Source organism: Ixodes scapularis, unplaced genomic scaffold, assembly GCF_016920785.2.
Source record: "Ixodes scapularis isolate PalLabHiFi unplaced genomic scaffold, ASM1692078v2 PGA_scaffold6__148_contigs__length_123643588, whole genome shotgun sequence".
In the NCBI taxonomy this organism is placed as follows: Eukaryota; Metazoa; Arthropoda; class Arachnida; order Ixodida; family Ixodidae; genus Ixodes; species Ixodes scapularis.
Genome location: NW_024609881.1, coordinates 107,333,039 through 107,352,493, shown reverse-complemented (window position 1 = coordinate 107,352,493; position 19,455 = coordinate 107,333,039). Strand labels below are relative to the sequence as shown.

General features: G+C 44.5%; 1 protein-coding gene across 2 annotated transcripts; it reads right to left on the bottom strand.

Annotated features, from left to right (window-relative positions):
- Nucleotides 1-5,716: 5,716 nt before the first annotated feature.
- LOC115326448 (U-scoloptoxin(16)-Er13a) lies at nt 5,717-18,400 on the bottom strand. Of its 2 annotated transcripts, none has more exons than XM_029987326.2 (3): nt 17,967-18,400; nt 7,169-7,280; nt 5,717-5,957 (listed from the first exon to the last, which is right to left on the bottom strand). In XM_029987326.2, the coding sequence occupies exons 1-3, from the start codon at nt 18,064-18,066 to the stop codon at nt 5,855-5,857; spliced, it is 315 nt and encodes a 104-aa protein (XP_029843186.2). In that variant the 5' UTR covers nt 18,067-18,400; the 3' UTR covers nt 5,717-5,854. The 2 variants fall into 2 exon arrangements, with proteins under 2 accessions (XP_029843186.2, XP_040076796.1); XM_040220862.3 differs by having other exon boundaries at nt 17,994-18,111.
- Between the last annotated feature and the right edge of the window lie 1,055 nt (nt 18,401-19,455).

The following is a 19,455-nucleotide window of genomic DNA, read 5'->3' as shown; positions in this document are numbered from 1 at the left end:
AATTCACCGCTTACGTATACTCGTATATGTTGACTACATCTGCCCTTAAAGGGATACTGACGGGGTATTTATGCTCGCCAAGATTTTATTTGTACATGAGAAATGAGAGCCAAACCACCCAGAACAAAATTTGCGGCTCGAAATTCGTTTTCTTTCCGCCGATCGAGAACTGGCCGAAACCGCCGATCGAGAACTGGCCAGTTTGAGTCGCGCTCAATCTCTCCTTCATGATCACGTGCCGTTCTTTATGGTTTAGACACACCATATACGAGGCAAAGTCAAAACGTACTCGTGATTTATTTTTTTATTTCCGTAGTATTATAGATATACCATGAAAAGCCCTTTATTACTTTTCTACATAGTCACCCCCCCCCCCCCCCCCCCCCACTCGACATATATGTGCGCCAACGCTTCACAAGGGCATAAATGCAGTGGAAAAAAAATCTTGCGGCTGACTTCGGAGCCAGGAATGCACCGCCGCTTTCAGGTCATCATCTGCATCAAACTTCTTTCCCCCGAGGGACCCTTTGAGGGCTCCGAATAGGTTTAATATCTCTCGGTTTGAGGTCTGGCGAGTATGGTGGGTGCAGAATACACTCAAACCGCAGACCTTTCATTTTTCCGCTGTCTGAGGGCGCGCATTGTCGTTCTGCAGCAACACCCCTTAGCTGAGCAATCCGCGACGCTTTGACGCGATTTCAGGCTTCGAGTGGTTCTCAAGCAGGTTGCAGTATGATGCACTGTTTACAGTGAGTCCCTTGGGAATGTAATTTTCGACTATTGGGTCTTTATGGTCACAAAATACCGCGAGCATTAGCTTGCCCACCGTTAGCGCTCTCTTGAGCTTCTTTGGCGTTGGTGACGTTGTGTGTCGCCACTCCTCGCTTGCTCGCTTTGTTTCTGGCTGGGCATACTGTATACCCAGCTTACGTCACCGGGGACAATGTGTCGAAGAAAATAATTCTTCTCGGCTTCGTAGCGTCGCAGTAACGTCTCACAAGCATCCACACGCCGCTCCTTATAAGGTCCGGCGTAGGTTGCTTTGGTACCCACCTGGCGGATACTTCGTGGTACCTTAGAATATCATGAATGATATGGTGCATCGAGCCGTGACTAATATTCAGTTCTTCAGCCACTTGATCGAGGGTGACACGACGCTTCCCGTGTATACGCTGTTCCACAGCAGAGATTGCGTCCGGCGTTGATCAAGTGTGAGCCCGGCCGGTGCGAGGTGCGTCCATCAAATTGGACGCTCCACTTTGAAATTTTTCGTGCCATTCGTACGCCGGCCGAAGCAATACACAGACGTCTCCGTACTGCTTCAGCATCCTGCGATGAATATCCGCAGTTTTTTCGAACTCCACACCCAAAAATAGAATAACCGAACTCTGCTCCTCCCTGTTGCATGCATGCTAAAAAGGGGGCGGCCATTTTGAAAGTGTTGGGGACACGTGACATTTCCCATCAAGTCGCCAGGCCGGCGTGCACAGTTCCCTCTCGTAATAGGTCAAAACATATTTCCAGTGCAGCAGTCTATCGCTAAATTTGATTTTCTTACGGCTAAATTGCTGTTACCTTTTTACTCTGCCTCGTAGAATTAAAGTCGTGGATCATCGAAGGCACACGCTCAATATAAGGAAACTAGAAAGAAAAATATGATACATTGCTTGTCGGTTCTGAAAAACTCTAAATATTTTGATTAGAAAAAAAAAAAAGAATATGTACAGAAAATTGCAAGCATTTTGTGCATTCTCTGCGTGATTCCCCGCATGGCGTCGTACCTCCGAAGTCGCTCGTTGAACGGCTCAACGAAGCAGACTAAGCGGTGGCGGCGGACGACGGGTATGAGACCTCCACTTCAGAACTGTTGTTTGCGGCATGGGCGAATTGGTCTGGCTTCGAAAGAGGTTGTCGATCAAAACAATCCACTTCTCTATTAATCCTGGTTTCCAAAGTTTCTCGTATGAAAACAGATGTTCGCGTTCCTTCGACTCACGACCGACCATGGCATGCCTTCAAGTGAGATCTCCTGAGAGCCCTGGTGGTGTGCACGCGCGTTCTCTTCCCAAAAATCTCGAATCAGTGATTTCCTAAAACGTCATATTATAGCTTATTCCGTACGACACGCCCAACCACCAAGCTGATTCGCACGAAGACGTCACCGAGTCGTCACTCCTGACTGAAAACATCGCCCACCTTACGAATACGAATTAGTAAGAGCTTGAAATACTCGCACACGTCAAACACGAAGGGCTATTGACTCATGCATTTCTCGTGCGACATGCTCACGATGGAAGAAACATATTTAGGTGATGAATCTGGCCGCTCTTCCTGTGGGGAGCGAGCGACCAGATCGTGTTTGGAGCTCGCCTCGAACCAGGAGTAGTTAGTTCCGCGCCGCCGCGGAGGGCGCTGAGGTATGAGGTCCCTTCTCGGCGGCCATGGTGTCGGCGTCGTAGCGTACTCGCCTTTTTCGCGGTGTGGTGGTGTGGGGATGGTGTGCGGCCAGCGGCTGGCCTCGTGTTTTGCTTTGGTGCTGCGTTGATCACAAGTGCCACCATCATTAAAAACAAATACCTCCGACTTGCATAACAATACCAACAATTTATCAGACGTTTCGTCTCCTATGCGGGAGATATCATCAGTGCGGCCTGGGAACACCCGACTATACTTCGTTTCACCTTATGTTGTTCCGCAACGAAGGCTAGAAGCGCGAGCTCACAGCGTAGGCAGCTGCCCTTATTGCACGAGAGCTGGTGCCGCTGAGATGCGCCCTAAAGCAAGGAGCTCGCGCTTGTAGCCTTTCCTGCGGTACATCATAAGGTGAAACAGAGTATAGACCTTTTCCGCATAACCTCAAACCAGCCAGTAACTGATGTACCCTCGTCCTGGTGCATTTTTAGATTGCCCGCTGACACAGGGTATGCAACCGCCTAGGGTATGGGCGAAAAGGCTTAAAAACGGACGTCGTGCATGAGTTATTTCCGAGTGCTCCTTTTTACCGTGCTGCAATTTCCGAAAATCTATGGTTGTCTGGCTTCCACTGCGTGGTCCTCGGATGGATAAATAATTTCAAAAACACAAGAACAATAGCAGAAATTGTGCCATGAGCACAAGAAGTTGCAGCGCGAGTGTGGCTGCAATGTTATCGAGCTTCGTATTTTCCCCAAGAATCCTTATTTATGAAATCAGTCGATTGCGAGATTGAATCGCGAGAGATTCATATCAGACTGAAGGTCACGTTTAAGCTCACGACCACTTCGTCTACGGCAAGAGGACAGATTTTAATTCCCGGTGCAGGTGGCACAATTAGGTTATCACTGCAAGCCCCATGGAATGTGAAAGGTATGAAAAAGTCTACATGCCACCACTCAAGATGGAGCTATCAAATGTCGAGAGCTTACCTGCATACATATAGACTACATTAAAGGAGCTGTGCAACGATATTCAATTGAAATGTTTTTCACTTGACACGAGCTTACTGGCACACCTGGGACTCAAGGATACTCGCACGCAACGCCACTGGCCAAGAAACTCCTTTGTTGCGGTGTAATTTCAAGGACAAAAGCGATCATTTTCATTCAATCTCTCCTTCGCAAAATTTGGTGACGTACCGTGGGGATCGCAGTACACCCAAGTGACGATGTTTAAATGCGGTTCATAGATTGGTCCCGAGCATTGCGTGGGCACTCGACTTGGGCTCGTGATAATCGCTACCTCGGGTAGTGACCCGTGTCCAATCGCTGCAACGACGACAACAGCCGAGCCATAACAATGTCTGGAACTCAGCGCGTGTCCTGCGCTTTGCCAACCCCAGCGCGTGGCTATGATCAACACTGGCGGCATATAATCGGCTTCAGATCACGTGGCCGCTTGTACTAGCTGCGAGTTGAGGGGGTGAACGCTGCTCGTTTGTCTTTAATTTTTTTCTGGGACTTCTATTGCGTGGGGTGAAAAACGAACGCGTGTTTCATAAGTCATTAACGTTAGGGATCCGTTTTAAGCGGTATTTGCGCAAAGTACAAAAATTGTTGCATCGCTCCTTTAAATTGCTCATATATACTTCGCTGTGGAAACTCAATCAAAACACCTCACCGTCTTCGTCCTCGTTCTCTCGAGGCGGCAAGGTGATGGCCTGTGAGTAGCCAGCTGGATTTAACCGGACAAGCTCCAACTAAGTTATTGCAGCCCACCATAGCCAAGTCTAGCCAAGTTCCCCCCATACCCACACCGTTGCCTACCCAGATAGCTGTGCTGCCAGAACTAGCCGGTATCTCTTTTTCTAAGCCGCTAGACGGCTTCGTTGGCTCCGCAATTCTCAAGATGGCGGCGCCTTTAAAGGGGTTAAAGGGGTCATGAAACGATTTTCCTACTTCTTCCTCCTTCGCTTTAATCCTCAACTCAAATGCGAATTGTGAAATAACGTGGTCGTGACATTCCTTCGGCACCGGTGCGATGACTCTTAGCTTCCACCGCGCTTTTTATGCACACCATAGAACTTGTCATTCCCCAGTGACAATAAGTTCCGTCAGGGCACTCATTGGCCACGAACGCGAATCCAAATATTCGTCGACGGATTGATTGTTGACGAGCGCATACGTCCGAGTGACGCAGTTCTCGTGTCCAATGCGTGAGCTGGGCTCTGCTGACGTCAGTTTGGCGCCGGTGACGCGCTTTTGGAACCGCGGATGTATCATAGTGAAAAGGCGGAGAGCTTTCGAAGGCAAGAAGGTAGAAAATAGTCCGCTATATTTTCAAATGTTCGTACCGAAAAGTTGGCTTTTGACTTTCTAGCCTCTTTCTTTTGGCCAACTAAACAATATGCGATTAGTAAAGTCCCAATTTAAAATCATTCATCCCAACCCGAAATTCGTTTCATGACCCCTTTAAAGAAAAGGTCTATATTCTTCCTTCTCTTCATCCGTAGCGCTGGTTCTGCCGACTTCTTCGTTCATGGCATACGGGAGACATCATCGTCTGCACTCACTTCAACTTCTTTTACGTCCGTCGTGGATGGGAAGTTAAATGAAAAGTTATTTCAGGATCTCGGTGTACACGTCGGGGAGGGGGCCGCGGTTAGAATTGCAGGCGGATGGGTCACTGGGAATACGCCATGATTCCAGAAATCTTCTGGGGCCCCACCGTTGTTCGCGTGCCAGGGTCACAGCATTCGCAAGGTCAAAAGTGTGACCAGTCGTCCAACAATGTTCCACCAGTTCAGTTTTTGACCTTGTGGCATGTGTTGCCTTCTCCCCGTCTCTTTTGTGCTCTTTGAGGCGGGTACTCCGTTTCCGGCCAGTTTCTCCGATGTAACACTTGTCACAGCCCTGCCAGTTCACTTTGTATACAATACCACCTTGAGATTCAGGAGGGGTTGGATCTTTTGGCTTCGAAATGAGGTTACGTAATTTTATATGGGGTTTGAAAGCTGTTCGTATATCTAGTGGAAGGAGGGACCGGCGAATAGATTCTGAGACGCCACGAAGCAAGAGAAAAACATCGCGGTAAAACGCGACGGAGGCGCGCAGGGCAGAGGGAAATGACGATTTGAAGCCACCTGGTGTCGGCCGCGTCACGTGATTCCAAGATGGCAGCGACCATGCGACCAAAGGGTGAAAAGGTCAATATATTTTTGATCCGGGAATTTAAAAACAAAAGTTTCCATGCACTTGTTTTACAAGTGGTTATAAAATGTGATTCCGCATAATCTACACGCTTTCACGGGTAAAACAGGCCCCATTGAGGGTGCCGCACAATGTTTATTACTATGTCTTGCAATTTTATGAAAATAAAATCTTGATCCTGATCTTGTTCGTACGAGTGAGGCGCTCCGGATCCGTATTCAGCGCCAGGTTTACGTTCGGACGGGTGGGCAGACAACCTTGGGACAGCAGCCCGGGTGAGGCTTGATCTTCTTTTCTAGGAGGCAGTTTTCTGGCGCCCCCCAGGTGACGCAGCTGCGGTGGAGAACATAAATATGCTTCACGTCAACCTCAGTACAATATCATTAAAGGGGCAGTGCAAGAATTTTAAGGTTGAAATAATTGACGGTTTGTATTTCTTTTATATCCCTTATCGTTCCACAATTTGACGAAAACATGCATCCTCTTCCCGAAATACAGCGATTCCGCTGAATAATCGCAAATGCGATTATGGATTTGCGATTTTCTGTAATTCTTTGTAATGCCGAATTCGACCGCAGAACTTGAGGAGGAGGAGGGGAGGGTACGGAAAGGAGGGTATGCCCCTCCTCCTCTTCCGTATCCTGCCCTCCTCCTCGCCTGCTGCCCTCACCTTTGGCCAGAAATTTTAGCAAAATGTTCCGCTAAATATAGGGAAACTTTTACTGCTAAATTTAGGGGAAAGTTTTCTCGCTAAATATAGCGGGGAAATTTACGCTACGTTTCAAGGAAAATTTAGTTTCGCGGGGATACCGAATTCGTGTTAAGGTCACGTGACGTCAATTTTCCAGCTAAATATAATGAGAAAATTTAACAAACATTTTTCGTATAAATTTAGCGGGGAAATGGAACGAACATTTTCCCGATAAATTTAGCGGGGAAACTGAATTCTTGTTGAGGTCACGTGACGTGAATATTCCCGCAATATTTACCGGGGAAATTATTCTGCTAAAGTTAGCAGGGAAATTTTTCTGCTGAGTTTAAGGGGGGGAATTTTCACACTAAATTTAGCGGGAAAATGTTCCCGTTTAATTTAGTGCTTTTGCATTTTGGAAGGGAGGGGGCGAGATTTCCACCCCCCCCCCCCCCCCTTACGCCACTGGCTGGATCCACCGATTCGGTCCTTGCCGCCATCCCGAATCAATTGCTATAATAATGCAATAAATGCAAAGGTACAAAAGAGTTGGACAATAATCCCTGTAGAATGGAAACGAAGGAGACAAAGGGCAAACACAATTCTCCTAGCACAGCTAGGTGACTGACGGAATTTTTTCGGTCGCGCACCAGTCCCCTAGCTGTGTTTGGAGATTGTGTCCGCATTGTTCCCCTTCTCCGAATTAATTGTTTAGAAGTAAAATATTTTCTCTTATGTTTTTTTTTTGGTATTTGCAAAGTTAGGTGTTTAAATTTCATACGGTGTGAACGCAGTTCATCGCAGCATTATTTCTAATTACAGTAGTTGAGCAAGGGGTGCGGGGAGTACTCACCCAACGATATGCACAGTGCCCTCGTTCACGTCACACGTCCAGGATTCGCAGGGACTCACGTTATGGGCCGTTCGATTGTGAGCAATCTCAACTCCCTGGTACACGCATTTGCCTATGGGGAACAGGATTAAATAAACAATAACATTACAAGCTGAACGAGGAGGACCAAGATTTGAGAAACTCATGGGCACATATTTTCAATAACAATATACAAGGCGCAATTAAATTGCACTTATAGCAGGATGATTCTACGTCAGATTGTACAATAATGGTCTGAGTCATATCTTTTTTATTTTTATGTAAAAATATTTGTTAATGATATGTTCAGCTATATTTAAACGTTGTAGTTAATTAGTTGTTTCTGAAGATATGAAATTTTGAAGCTCGATGCATGGAGATTGCTAAGGATTCACCGTGTTATATTGCACAGCCGTCAGTTTCAGATCAAAGCATGCACGTAGCAATAAATTTTCCCGCTTATTTTTATCATAGGTTACAATATGTACGTAAAATATGAAAAAAATGAATTAAAAAGTTTAATGCAAAAAAACCTACCAAACCAATCAGGTAAACACGTTTTAGATACGCATTCACAAATTGTTTACCATTAAACTACTTCATATAAAATGACACAAAAATGATCAAAATCAGCATCCTTAAATACATTCTACAAATATATTAATATATATGCTTAACCAACATTGTAGTTGCGTCGTTAATGCAGAAACGCAAGTGATTTATCTAAATGTGGTACAATTGCACGTGAATATTAAATTAAAAAATATTTTATTTCTTTTAAAGTTCTCTTAACTTTTTGCAGTGTCTTGAACTAATTTGTGATGACAAAAGATTGGGTAATATATTTCAAAAATAGGAATATGACAACAACTCTTCACTCAAACTGAGCTAGGTTGTCTTTTGTTATAGAGGCCTTTCCGTACGACGTCGGCTCCAAAGAGACATTTTCCTTAACCGACGAAGGCTGTATATTGGTGCTGCTCCATCTTATGGTTAAGAAAGCCGTGCTGCTTTGTATTTGTTTTTCATTTCGTTGCCACCTAAGTACTCCCCCCCCCCCCCCCCCCTCGTTTTCCGCAACGCCGTCCAAATTGAGTGTTTGTTTTTGGAGCGCCGTGAAATGCTTTGCATGCCTTACCTCTTCTTAATGTGGGTGGATTCAAGAGTCTCGGATGATGCGCACCATATTTCTAATTGGAATGATACTGTGCACTTTTTAAAATTACGAAGTTAATTACTGAAAGCAAATATTAACCTAATTGTATCAACCCCTGTTCTCTTTTCTTAAATGTGCCTTTGGCAGGAACCGATACTTCATCAATTTTTTTTTTCTTCTGTGCGATGCTGACTTTTCGCGGGAACGACTTGACCCGCTTTTTGAGAAATACCTCTAGGTGTATAGCTGAGTATTTCTCCTAAGGACATGCCTTTTACATAGTATATATTTTACAAAAATATACAAAATATAACTCGGGCTATCATTGTATGAGGGGACATAGAGAAACCCAACAACAAAACCCTTCTAGCAGGCACGTAGCCAGGATTTTGTTTCGGGGGGGGGGGGGGGGGGGGGGGGGGAGGGGGGGGGGGGGGCGCCGCCGCCCATGACAAGATGTTGTATGAGGCGGAGGGGGGAGGAGGCCCTGGCAAAATGGAAGATTTCGGAGGAGGCCCGGGCCCCACGGGCCACCCTCCTGGCTACGTGCCTGCCTTCTAGTTATCCAGTCCTATCTGTATTTCATTGTGCGGTGCACATTGATACTTGATAATGCTAAGCTGTTTTTTTTTTGTTGCCACGCAATGTTGAACACCAAGATATGGACGTTCCGGATACTACTTTTTCATCCTTGTTTTTTCGGTGACAAACCTTCCACTTGGGCTTGATTTACGTTTCACGGTAAGAGGCCCTTCATACAGTTCTCAACTGTCGGCCGCAGTGGCGTCCGTCGAAAGGCCTTCGTAAGCAAAAGGCCCAGGAATCGGGGGAAGGAAGGACGGGGGGAGGGTCTTAGGCGGGGCAAGGGTGGGATGGTCTTAGGGAGCAATGCAATGAAACAAGTACAAGGCTAAGGTAGGGACATCAGGACTTTAATCATGCACCACCATCTCGCCCAACTTTCCACCATAGTACAGCCGTCCATGAGCCTGATCTTGACATCCTTTGAATACTTGCTCCATGACGTCACTGCTTTTTTCCCAAACGTTTCACGAACTGCTTACTCATTATTGTTCTCAAGCTCGTAGTGAAAAAATGATGCTTAAAACAATTAGGAAATTAACGCGGGTTAGAAGTGGTTCATGGTTATCTTATAGATTGCGCAAGTATGGTCTATCGTCGCAAGTGGTCTCAAGAATTCACAACACACTTGGTGTTGTGAACGGTAAGACGCCAAAATGTGCATCAGCCTTAATCGGCAGCTTTGTCACAGTACAATGGTTTGAAATCAGACGTGTTGACGTTCCTGTAAGTGAGTAACTAAATACTCTTACTCGTTATTTGCTCAAAAAGTCACCAAGTACGGTACTCGGTAGGTGCTGAGATCCAAAAGGAGCACGTTATTGCAGCTTTTTCGACCGGATGATGTCGAAAAAAAAAGGACGTGCATGAAAGCTGCTCCCAGCCTTTCATCGGAAGACAGCACTGCAACCTGTGCTCTGCAACCTGCAACCAACGATTCCGTTGAAAGTGTGTGAACGTCGTTGATGATGAGTAGGCCTGTTGGCGAGAGATTGAGTGAGCACCTAGGAGTGTTCGGCATGCCGCAGACGAAGGGACCCCGCTTCGGCTAGGCTGAGCACCGACGCCATGACCGGCAGTGCTGTTCCCCGCAGCGACACAGATCAGCGTGAAGCAGGATCAAGATCACAAAAAGGAAATCGACTTACGCCAAATGATTCTTCAGTTTTATCAGAAATTAGACGTGCTTTCAGCTGGGTTAAAAGTTCTGCGATTGGATGACGCACAGCTGAATATTATTTTTGTTCAAAGTAAGGAGGTACTTCCTAAGTCGCTGAGCACTCAGTCGCCTTGGCGTGTCAGTCGTTTTATGCGTCAGTGATTCGGGACCCTTTGCCCGGTGCAAACGCACAAGTGACGAGGCAGGTTCGTCACACAGCCGCTGGAACTCGCGGAACTGACACGGGATGCGGAGAGCGAGTGGTTGTGTCGACTGCTGGTACCAATGTAAGACGACTGGTAACCGACGAGGAAGGATTCACCATGCTCCAGAAGAAAATGAGAGGTAAGGCGACGGCCGGAACGAGCAACGCAGGTGAGCTTATCTGTACGTCGCCCACCGAAGAATAAGGCTCTCTTTGTGTCTAGACGTTGCATCAAGCGTCGACGATATCGCAGGAATGATCATTGCGGTCGTTGTTAAGAAACCGGTTTCAGGCACTCAGGTTCCATTTATTTATTTATTTATTTATTTATTTATTTACCCTAAAGGTCCGAAGACATTACAGAGGGGAGTGGAAAATACAAAGAAATAACAGGCAAAATAAGCACAGTCATATATAAAAAAAGATAAGAAGTTAGATAGACAATCTCTAAAAATGCACAAGTTATCAATGGTGGCACTGTCATGAGGAAGGTGGTTCCATTCCACAGAAGTGCGCGGTATGAATGAATAAAAAAATGCATTAGTGTTGCATGGAAAGACGCCCACTTTGTTCTTATGATCTAAACGACGGGAAATATAATATGGAGGAGTTAGTAGATTGTGACGCATGGCCGGATTATGATAAATTTTGCGAAAAAGGGACAGACGAGGATATTGCCTACGTAACGCAAGAGTGGGTAACGATAACGATAGTTTCATGGAGGTTACACTAGAAGTACGGTGGTAGTTGGAAAGTGTGAAATGTGCGGATTTGTTTTGGACGGCCTCCAATGATTAAACGAGGTATTCCAAGCCGGGGTCCCAAACGGAGGCTGCGTACTCCAGCTTCGATCTAACAAGTGATTTATAAAGAAGTTTGAGAGATGACGGCACAGAACTAAAATTCCTTCTCAAAAAGCCTAGGACGCGGTTAGCATTGTTAATAACATGTTCAATTTGAATATTCCATGAAAGATCAGATGTTATGTGGATGCCAAGGTATTTATAACAGTGCATGGGCTCCAGTGGAGCGCTATTAAGGTAATAAGTCGGACAAACAGTATTACGACGGGACACACGCATTGACTTGCACTTGGTGATGTTTAGTTCCATTAGCCACGTGCGGCACCAGTTAGATATTGAGATTAGATCTGACTGCAATAAGGCTGTGTCACTGTCGGTAGAAATTTCCCGGTAAATAACGCAATCATCTGTAAATAAACACACAGAGGATGAAATGATGGCTGGCAGATCATTGATGTAAATAAGAAAGAGTAATGGTCCTAAAACCGAACTTTGCGGAACACCAGAGTTAACAGGTGTTAAATGGGAATTAGAGCCATTAACAGATACGAACTGTGAGCGATGAGACAGAAAATGTTGAATCCACTGAAGAACGTTTAAGTCAATATTAACTTTACTCAGCTTAAAAAGCAATAATTGGTGACTGACCTTATCGAAAGCTTTAGGCTTGAATGTTATGCGCCAATCTGCATCGCCGTTGTGTGGGACGATTTTGGCATGATCAATGTAGCTGAGGTGTGGCCTGTTGGCTGCCTCTACAGAAAATTTTTCGGTTTGTTAAGCAGAAAAGAATACGATGAATCGGCAGTGCAGAACTTATTACCAGAATGTTCGCGGTTTAAGAACAAAGACCGTTTAATATTTATTAAAATCCATGTCGAGCACTTATACGACAGTTTGTCTAAACGAGACTTTGGCAACTGATGAAATTTCAAGCACCATTTTCCGCCAAAAAAAAAACTAATTATTTAGGCGTGACGTGATTCTGGGCAAACTGGAAAGAGCATAAAGGGAGGTGTAAGGATTACAATAGATAGGACTTTGCAATTTCGTAGAAGGAGTGATTCTGAGCGTTATCTTTTGTGCTTTTTGATTAATGTAATATCTGCCGACAGCACGAATTTTTTCAGTGGTAATTACTAATGTTTGATTAAAATGTCTTTTTTGAGCATATTAACTTCCTTGAACATTACATTGACTTCCTCAAAATTTTATGTGCACATGTATGACAAGTTTAATCTTCCTGGCTTCGACTGCGGGTCTGAAAGTCTCTGTGTAACTAACACTAACATAAGGTTAAAGCTACTTTTCTTATTAGACTTCGTACACTTTAACGGTTCCGAGCAACGCAATAATCTAAAAAAAAAAAAAAAAAAACTGCTGTGGAAACATAGTTGAATTTGCTGTGGTCACTTCTGGTGTCGATGTCAGCCTCGACGTAGAATCACTATCTAGGGTGGATGACTATAACCAGACGTTTATTGCAACGTTTGCCTTCCAATTTACAAGACGTATTTTCATTCAGAGTCGTGGTACTTCTAGATGAATGGCGATTACTTTTCTTTGTATCAGTATCTTCGTTACCACGACTGGAGTAGTATCTTAGAGGATCAGTGTGTTGAGCCATCCACAGACAAACGTTTTTGTTTTTCTCGTATGTGCTAGAAAGCTTGGAATCGTCCATACCAAATAACGTATCTCGTAATGCGGTATTCACACGAGAGAGAGAAAGAAATCCGACACTTCGCCCCGCTAATTACGCGTCATGTGATGCTGACGTCACAGCTTTCCGAAGCGGCGCGGTGACGTCGTTCTTCGCTGGCTCGGCGTCGGAGGCACGGAGGAAAAGCTCAGACGGTACAAACGCTCTTCGCGGAGATGCGGTGGGAGACCTAGTAGATCTGGTAAATAATTCTGAGACTCATTTTTGCTCTTGTTTCAGTGTGAATGATAACTCGTAGCCAAGCTCGGATATGAATTGCATCTAATTATTGACCGTCGTTCCGATAAATGAGAGCGAAGCGTTGAAGACAATAAATTAAAACCGCAGCTCTCCTCAGGAGTCGGTGGATTTCCTCGTTTTATAGTCAAGGGCTATACTTCATTGCTTTGTCAGATGTTGCTTCGCATATTTAACTTGACAGTTGTATCTGGAGTTCTTCCTCTGCCCGGAAACTCTGTGCTGTAGTTGCGTTGCATAATTCTAAATCGGGTGACCGTCCTGTTGCTAAGAATTACAGACTCGTGGATCTACTCTGCAGTCTATGTAAGGTTTTCGAAATAACCTTGCACACCCGCCTTTGCGCATATTTTTATCGAAATAAGATTCCACAGCAACATGAGTTTACGAATGGCTGCTTCAAGGAAATAAACCTATGCTCAATCTTGAATCATGCCGTACCATTTGCGCATAAGGACGAGTTGGAGCTGAGCTAGTTTGGCTTAGAGTTCCTGTATAGGCTCCCCCTACGGAAGTCGGGGTTGCGCGTCCATTTTCCACTTGGCGCTGCACCGCTGTTCGCCGAGATCGATCACATGAGGAGCAAAGAATGCTGCTCCGTGCAGCAAAGTCGCTTTGCCGAGCTTGCACGCTCCCCGGCGTATGTTCCCCTGCTTTGTCATCCTTATTTCCTGTTTTCTATTATATATATATATGTATATATATATAGAAAGAGAGAGAGAGAGAAAGAGAAGTAAGAAGAGAGAAAGGAACGCAAGCCAACGCAGGACTATTAATTTTATATCACCACGAACCTGCCTTTTTTTTTCTCTACTTTGCTTCCCCTACACTCCAGTTTGAAATTCAAGGCATATCCCGCTCGCCGTAAAGTAAACAAAGAGGCGAGCAAAAAAGAAGTGTGTGACACCGCTCCCAAACAATTGCTGACTATATACATTTAAAGGTGGTGAATTCGGTAGGGGTGTTTCCGTGAAATTTAGATTTTATTTCGACATGGGGTTCTTTGAATGGCCTTCTTCTGATGAATTAGACACGAAAGTTTCGTGTCTAATTCATTTTCTGGAAAGCGTAATGTTTTTCTTTTTTCGTTATACCTTGGACGCGACAGTTATTATTGGTTTTAAAAGTATCTGCATCCTAGGAGTTAAAATTGATACTGCAATTAATTTTAATCCGCACGTAATTGTAGTTACGAATGCATAATGCATAACTTAGAGTCCTCGGTGCCATCACGCGCATTACACGTAGTTTATTTCAACCATCGTTTCCTTTGCGCATGTTTTGTTCCCTTGTGCTTTCTCTCGTCGAACACGTCTCGGCTGTCTGGAATTGCATTCGATCAACTAATTCAGGCGTAATGAAGTAACTACATAGAAAATTCTTTCGCGTGTTATATGAGCGATAACTTCAACCTATCTATTATTTCAGACACGAAAGGATATGCAGACTAATGAAGTTAAATACATTGTACAACAAGGTAATTGTGCGGGTAATTCTGTTCCTGTGTACCTGTATACTTTAGCGGACGGTGTTATCTTTCCCCCTTGCTGCTCAGCTGCATGTCTGCTTGAGTGGCGTAGACAAGAGAGGGCCAGCCTAATGGGGCTACAGCCCCACCGCACACCAAATCATAAACATCCTAGGCACCTCAGCCGTCTCCCCCCCCCCCCCCCCCCTCCCCCTCTCCCCTTGTTCCCCTCGAAAAATATTCTTGGCTACGCCACTGTTCCCCTTACTCTACGTGTTCGTCGAAGGTGTACTGGTCACTGTTCATTGTTTTTTATCCTCCCGATTCGCATCACGCAGTACCCAAGACTCGCTTACAATTGACATATAACTATATCGAACAGATGGCTGGGGTTACTCCATTCACATTTTTTATGGCATGTGTAGCTTTCGACAGTGTAGTAATGCCAATGTTCTGTCTTAGCTTTTGTTTTCATGCTCATAATGTTTTTTTTTAAATTATTATTTCAACAGAAGTTGAAAGTGAACAACTAAGGAAGCGTCAAACTGTCTGTAACAATTGAAAATAAATGAATAAATGAATGATTGACTGCAAATGTAACGAGATATTTTATCTCTACTCTTGATTCGTCGGTTTTTTTTAAGCACTAGTTTCATTTCAATAATTTATGTCATTACTAATACCTAAATAATTAACGCGTTCGTGTGCATCATTTTAATTTGTGGCGCGCTTTATTTTTGCTTTGAAAGTTAAAGGGGAGAGCTGGGGAGAAAACCAAAAAGGCAACCTTATATTGTACTCGTTTCTCTCCAAAAGTAAAATATTGTTACTCCATACTTTACCTAAGAGTAGTGAAAATAGTTTACACGCGTTCGTTCTTTTGAAAAATGTAACAAAGTTGTCACTTCGTTAATAATAAAAAAAAAAAAGCAACAAGATACAAGTAACGCACTTCCTCTAACGCGTTACGTTCAGGTCTGCTTGAAATGCTTTGAGGAATCAATAACGGAGTGGGCGGAAAGTTACTTTCACGACGTGGTACACGTGTTGCTGTCACGTTTCAGATAAGATTAGGGCACTCTGCCCTCTCAATGGTATATCGGTGCACCTCGCTATCGGCTTTTTCCGGTTCCATATTTACAGCATCAGCGATGATAAGGAAACAAACTGCAGGAGTGATGACCCCAACCTACGTAAGAAATGTCAGAGTCGGACGGCTGTTTATGCTTCCAGACGTTTGTTTACGCGAGAGAAGACCGTTGTACGACCGAAAACAATAGTTATAACAATGATGAAACCCTTATTGCGTAGATTCTATTCTCTAGATGTCATATTGTTAGAAGATGGTAGCAGCCATGCCCATATCTTGCTTCCTTGTATTGCCTGGCAAAAACAATTAAAACGAAACAATTTTAATTTAATGGAAAGGACTTTGAAGGTGCAGAATTATGCATTCTGTACCTGCCATGGGAACTAGACCAAGTTAAGCTTTATAATAGTAGCTTTTGTCCAGAGTCCTTGACACAAATATTGCGGATAAAAAAAAATGCTTAGCTTATGTTACAGTTACAAAAAACTTTTTTTTGCTTCTATTTTTTATCTTTGTTTTAATGTAACTTGGTAAGTCGATAATTTTGAAGTAGATTGTAACTATAAAGCTTCGTTTACTGTAGACAGTCTTAAAATGTAAGTGTAATCGTGAAAACTGGCTGATGTCACTAATACGTTTGCACACTTGATACCATTGCTACTGCAGTTGTCACGTGGTCATCGCCAACGCGCCTCTATCTCAAGTGTTGTTTCCGGCACTCCGAAGCACAAGAGGGCAAATCTCCTAAAGGAAGCAGATACAATTAACGAGAGGCACTTCCGTTGACTTCAAGCTCCACAGAAATTGCGAAAGGTATAGGATATTAGTAGGCCTTAGACTTTCCGGTTTCAACAGGAAAACGCCAGTAAACGTCCGCTGATGTCGAAAATACAAAATCGGTTTAAAACACACACTCAGACACAAACAGATTTCTGCACATGTTTTCTCCAGCTAGATTTGTTTTTGGTGAAAACCTCCCCTCTTAGATTTGAACATTTAGTCTTTCATTAGACTTGGTAACCGATAACCACCGTCCGAAATAAATCATCGAAATACGTAGATATAAAAAAACACCAATATTGAGCACCCCCCCCCCCCCCCCCAATTTTCTTTATAAATAATCACCGGAAAGTCTACGGCCTAAGTGTCAGACTGCAGCTTCCACCCTCCCGCCGTGTGAATCAAAAAAAAAAAAAAAAGCGCAAAATGTGACAAACGTTGGTCGTACTCCAAAATACTGTCTGAAAACTAAATTTCTTTAATATATTTTTAGAATAGTTCGATGCAATCTGGATAATGAGCCAAAAATAAAGGAACGCTAACAAACAAATTATAACTAACATAAACAATTGACAGCGACCTTGATCTCCGAAATCCTATGAAGGATTTGAGGATCCTTCGAGGCTTTGGATAACGAAGAAGCACCGATTGCTTGCTGTTTCTCCGCTAAATTCAGTTGCAAAATTCACGTAGCTTGATGTGAGGTCAAGTGACATCAGGTCCCGCTAAATCAAGCTGTAAAATTCACGGATATTCCACTGACGAAGAAATTTCTGGGATTAGGGGTTCTGTTCAAAAACACATTCCATGCTTAAAAAAAATGTACTGATGGCTTAAGAAACGCAGGTCGTGGTTTATTATCTTAACACTTTTTGTTGCACGCCCGCGTTTTCCAACTGTATCTGATTAGAAGAAAGTGCTAGGAGCCAGAATCAAAAGACCTTAGGTCACTCTTACGTACACTCTTAAACATATTCGGTTCGTCTACTTTACTTCAAAACACTTCAAAGGGCCTTTCGGTGCAGTCTAGGGAAGGAACTTAAAGAATGACCACGAAAAAAATATGTCACCCCCGCCCCTTCCCACACACAAACACACACACAGAAGAAAGAAAAGAGTGCGTTGTGACATTGAGCATTGTGAATTGTCGGACTCACCGTCATAGCGATTGGCTCCCTCAAGAGCATTTCGAGAAAGTTGGGGCTCCTGATTTCTTAATGTGTATACAGACCTTTGCAGCGGTCATCACCCCGGCGAAAAATGCTGAGCCATCGAGCTGCGGACGCATGGGCAGCGTCTGATATGCCGCAAAGCATAGACACTGCGCATGCTCAGACGGCGTTTCACAGCCCAGCAGACAAAGATGGCAGCGCGCAGCAGGCGATTTTCGCAAAGGTCTATGTACAGCCGCCGAAAACTTGAGAAACGCAGGTGCGTGACCATACATAAGCATCTAATTATTGTTCTGAAAAAAAAATCGCATCGCCATTTTTCAAGAAGCGTTAAACCCAAGAAACCATGACCCGCGTGTCTTGAGCAGACAGTGAATTTAACGGCTTTCCTCGAGTCCCACTCACCGTCCTGTATCGAGGCCTCAGACTTGCCTGTGTAGCCATCCGAGCAGCGAGACAGCAGCAAGAGTCCGGCGGAGACAATCGCGACGGGAAACGCGTGCATGCTTGGATGCTCCTCGTTGCTCACAGGTCGAGTGACAGACGGTGGCACTTTTTCTTCTACAGCTTCGTGTGTGACCGATAAGCTATCTGTACGGGCATCGTACGTAGCCTGCGCAAGGGTTTCGGACGACAAGTGATTCGCGGCGAACCTACGTCAAGGAAGAACCTAAATACCAATACGTCTTCGAGGTGTCAGCCCTTGTTCGTTTGGACACCTGTCTTTATTGTCTCGTGAAATAAACTCAAAAGCAGTGTCAGCGGTCGATTCACCACGAAACTAGTGAATACGTCGCCGGCGCTTTGCCTTGCAGACTTTCTTTTTTGTTTAAATCCGGGTATGAGTGATTGGTCATTGTTTCATGGTCCAAAGCCACAGACCTACTGCCCCAGAGGTAGCGTGTCTCTTCGTTTTGCCTTGGGTGCGGCGTCGTACCTGTGCTTCGTAGAGACGTGTTTTGACGGATGAATGGACGTGACGTAGACGCGACCCAATTTGAGCTTGGTTTGTTTCTTAGATGATGACAGGCTTGCCGGCCGGCAGACGAGCAAGGAATCGCTCGATGGGTCGACCCTGAAGCTAACAGTACGTATAAATAGGAGCCCGTATTTGGACGCCTGGGTCATACGGAAGGTTTCCAACAGATAGAGAGGCGCGTGTGACATAAAGGCACGGTGTCGCGTAATAAAGATACTCCGAGACCGCCGAGAGCGGAAACGTCGGGAATCCGTCCTCCGTTGCCCTTGTCCTTCTAGATAGAGAGAAGTCGAAGTACTTGTTGTTGAGCTAGTTGGTAATGACTGTCTTGAGCCGCGGTTAAAAGCGCTAAAAAGACGAACACAAGAGAGAAGACAACATATATATTTGTACTTCTATCTTTTTTCTTGAAATGCAGTCGAGTAGCGCCCGTGTTTCTCTTCTCTCTTGTGTTCGTCTTTTTAGCAATGTTATCCATTGTTCAGAAGAGAGGGAACTAGGTCTGCGCGAAATAGTACTCGGCTGGGTGTATTAAGGGACGCTAGCAACTATGAAAATTCTTGTGAATAGTCCTCTACCCTAAGAGTGCAGGAGTCTTCACAAGGCAAAAGAGGCATTTCTACAAATAGAACGCGGTCCCGAGGGGAAAAAAAGAACAACGTTTTTTTGTCTTTTTGCCAGAGTAAATAAACTTTACAACTCGGAAAGCTCGAACTTAGTGAGAATATGACGCGGTTTGTATACAACGCGAGGGTCTCAGGGTATTGCGTCACTCGGAACAAAGATTATTATTGAGAAATACGAAATGTATTGAAGAGCCGACGTCCACATAAGCCTTGTATCGTCAGAGCAGGAACTGACAGTGTGGACAGATGTGAGGCTTATATTAGTGAAAAGCACTTGTCGGCAAGAAAG

What these genes read in the sequence shown, in the direction of transcription:
- LOC115326448 (XM_029987326.2), bottom strand. Translation starts at nt 18,066, where the DNA reads ATGCACGCGTTTCCCGTCGCGATTGTCTCCGCCGGACTCTTGCTGCTG. An exon ending in TGAGGCCTCGATACAGGACG is followed by an intron (nt 7,281 to 17,966) that starts GTGAGTGGGACT and finishes TGTTCCCCATAG; the next exon opens with GCAAATGCGTGTACCAGGGA. An exon ending in GGCACTGTGCATATCGTTGG is followed by an intron (nt 5,958 to 7,168) that starts GTGAGTACTCCC and finishes TCTCCACCGCAG; the next exon opens with CTGCGTCACCTGGGGGGCGC.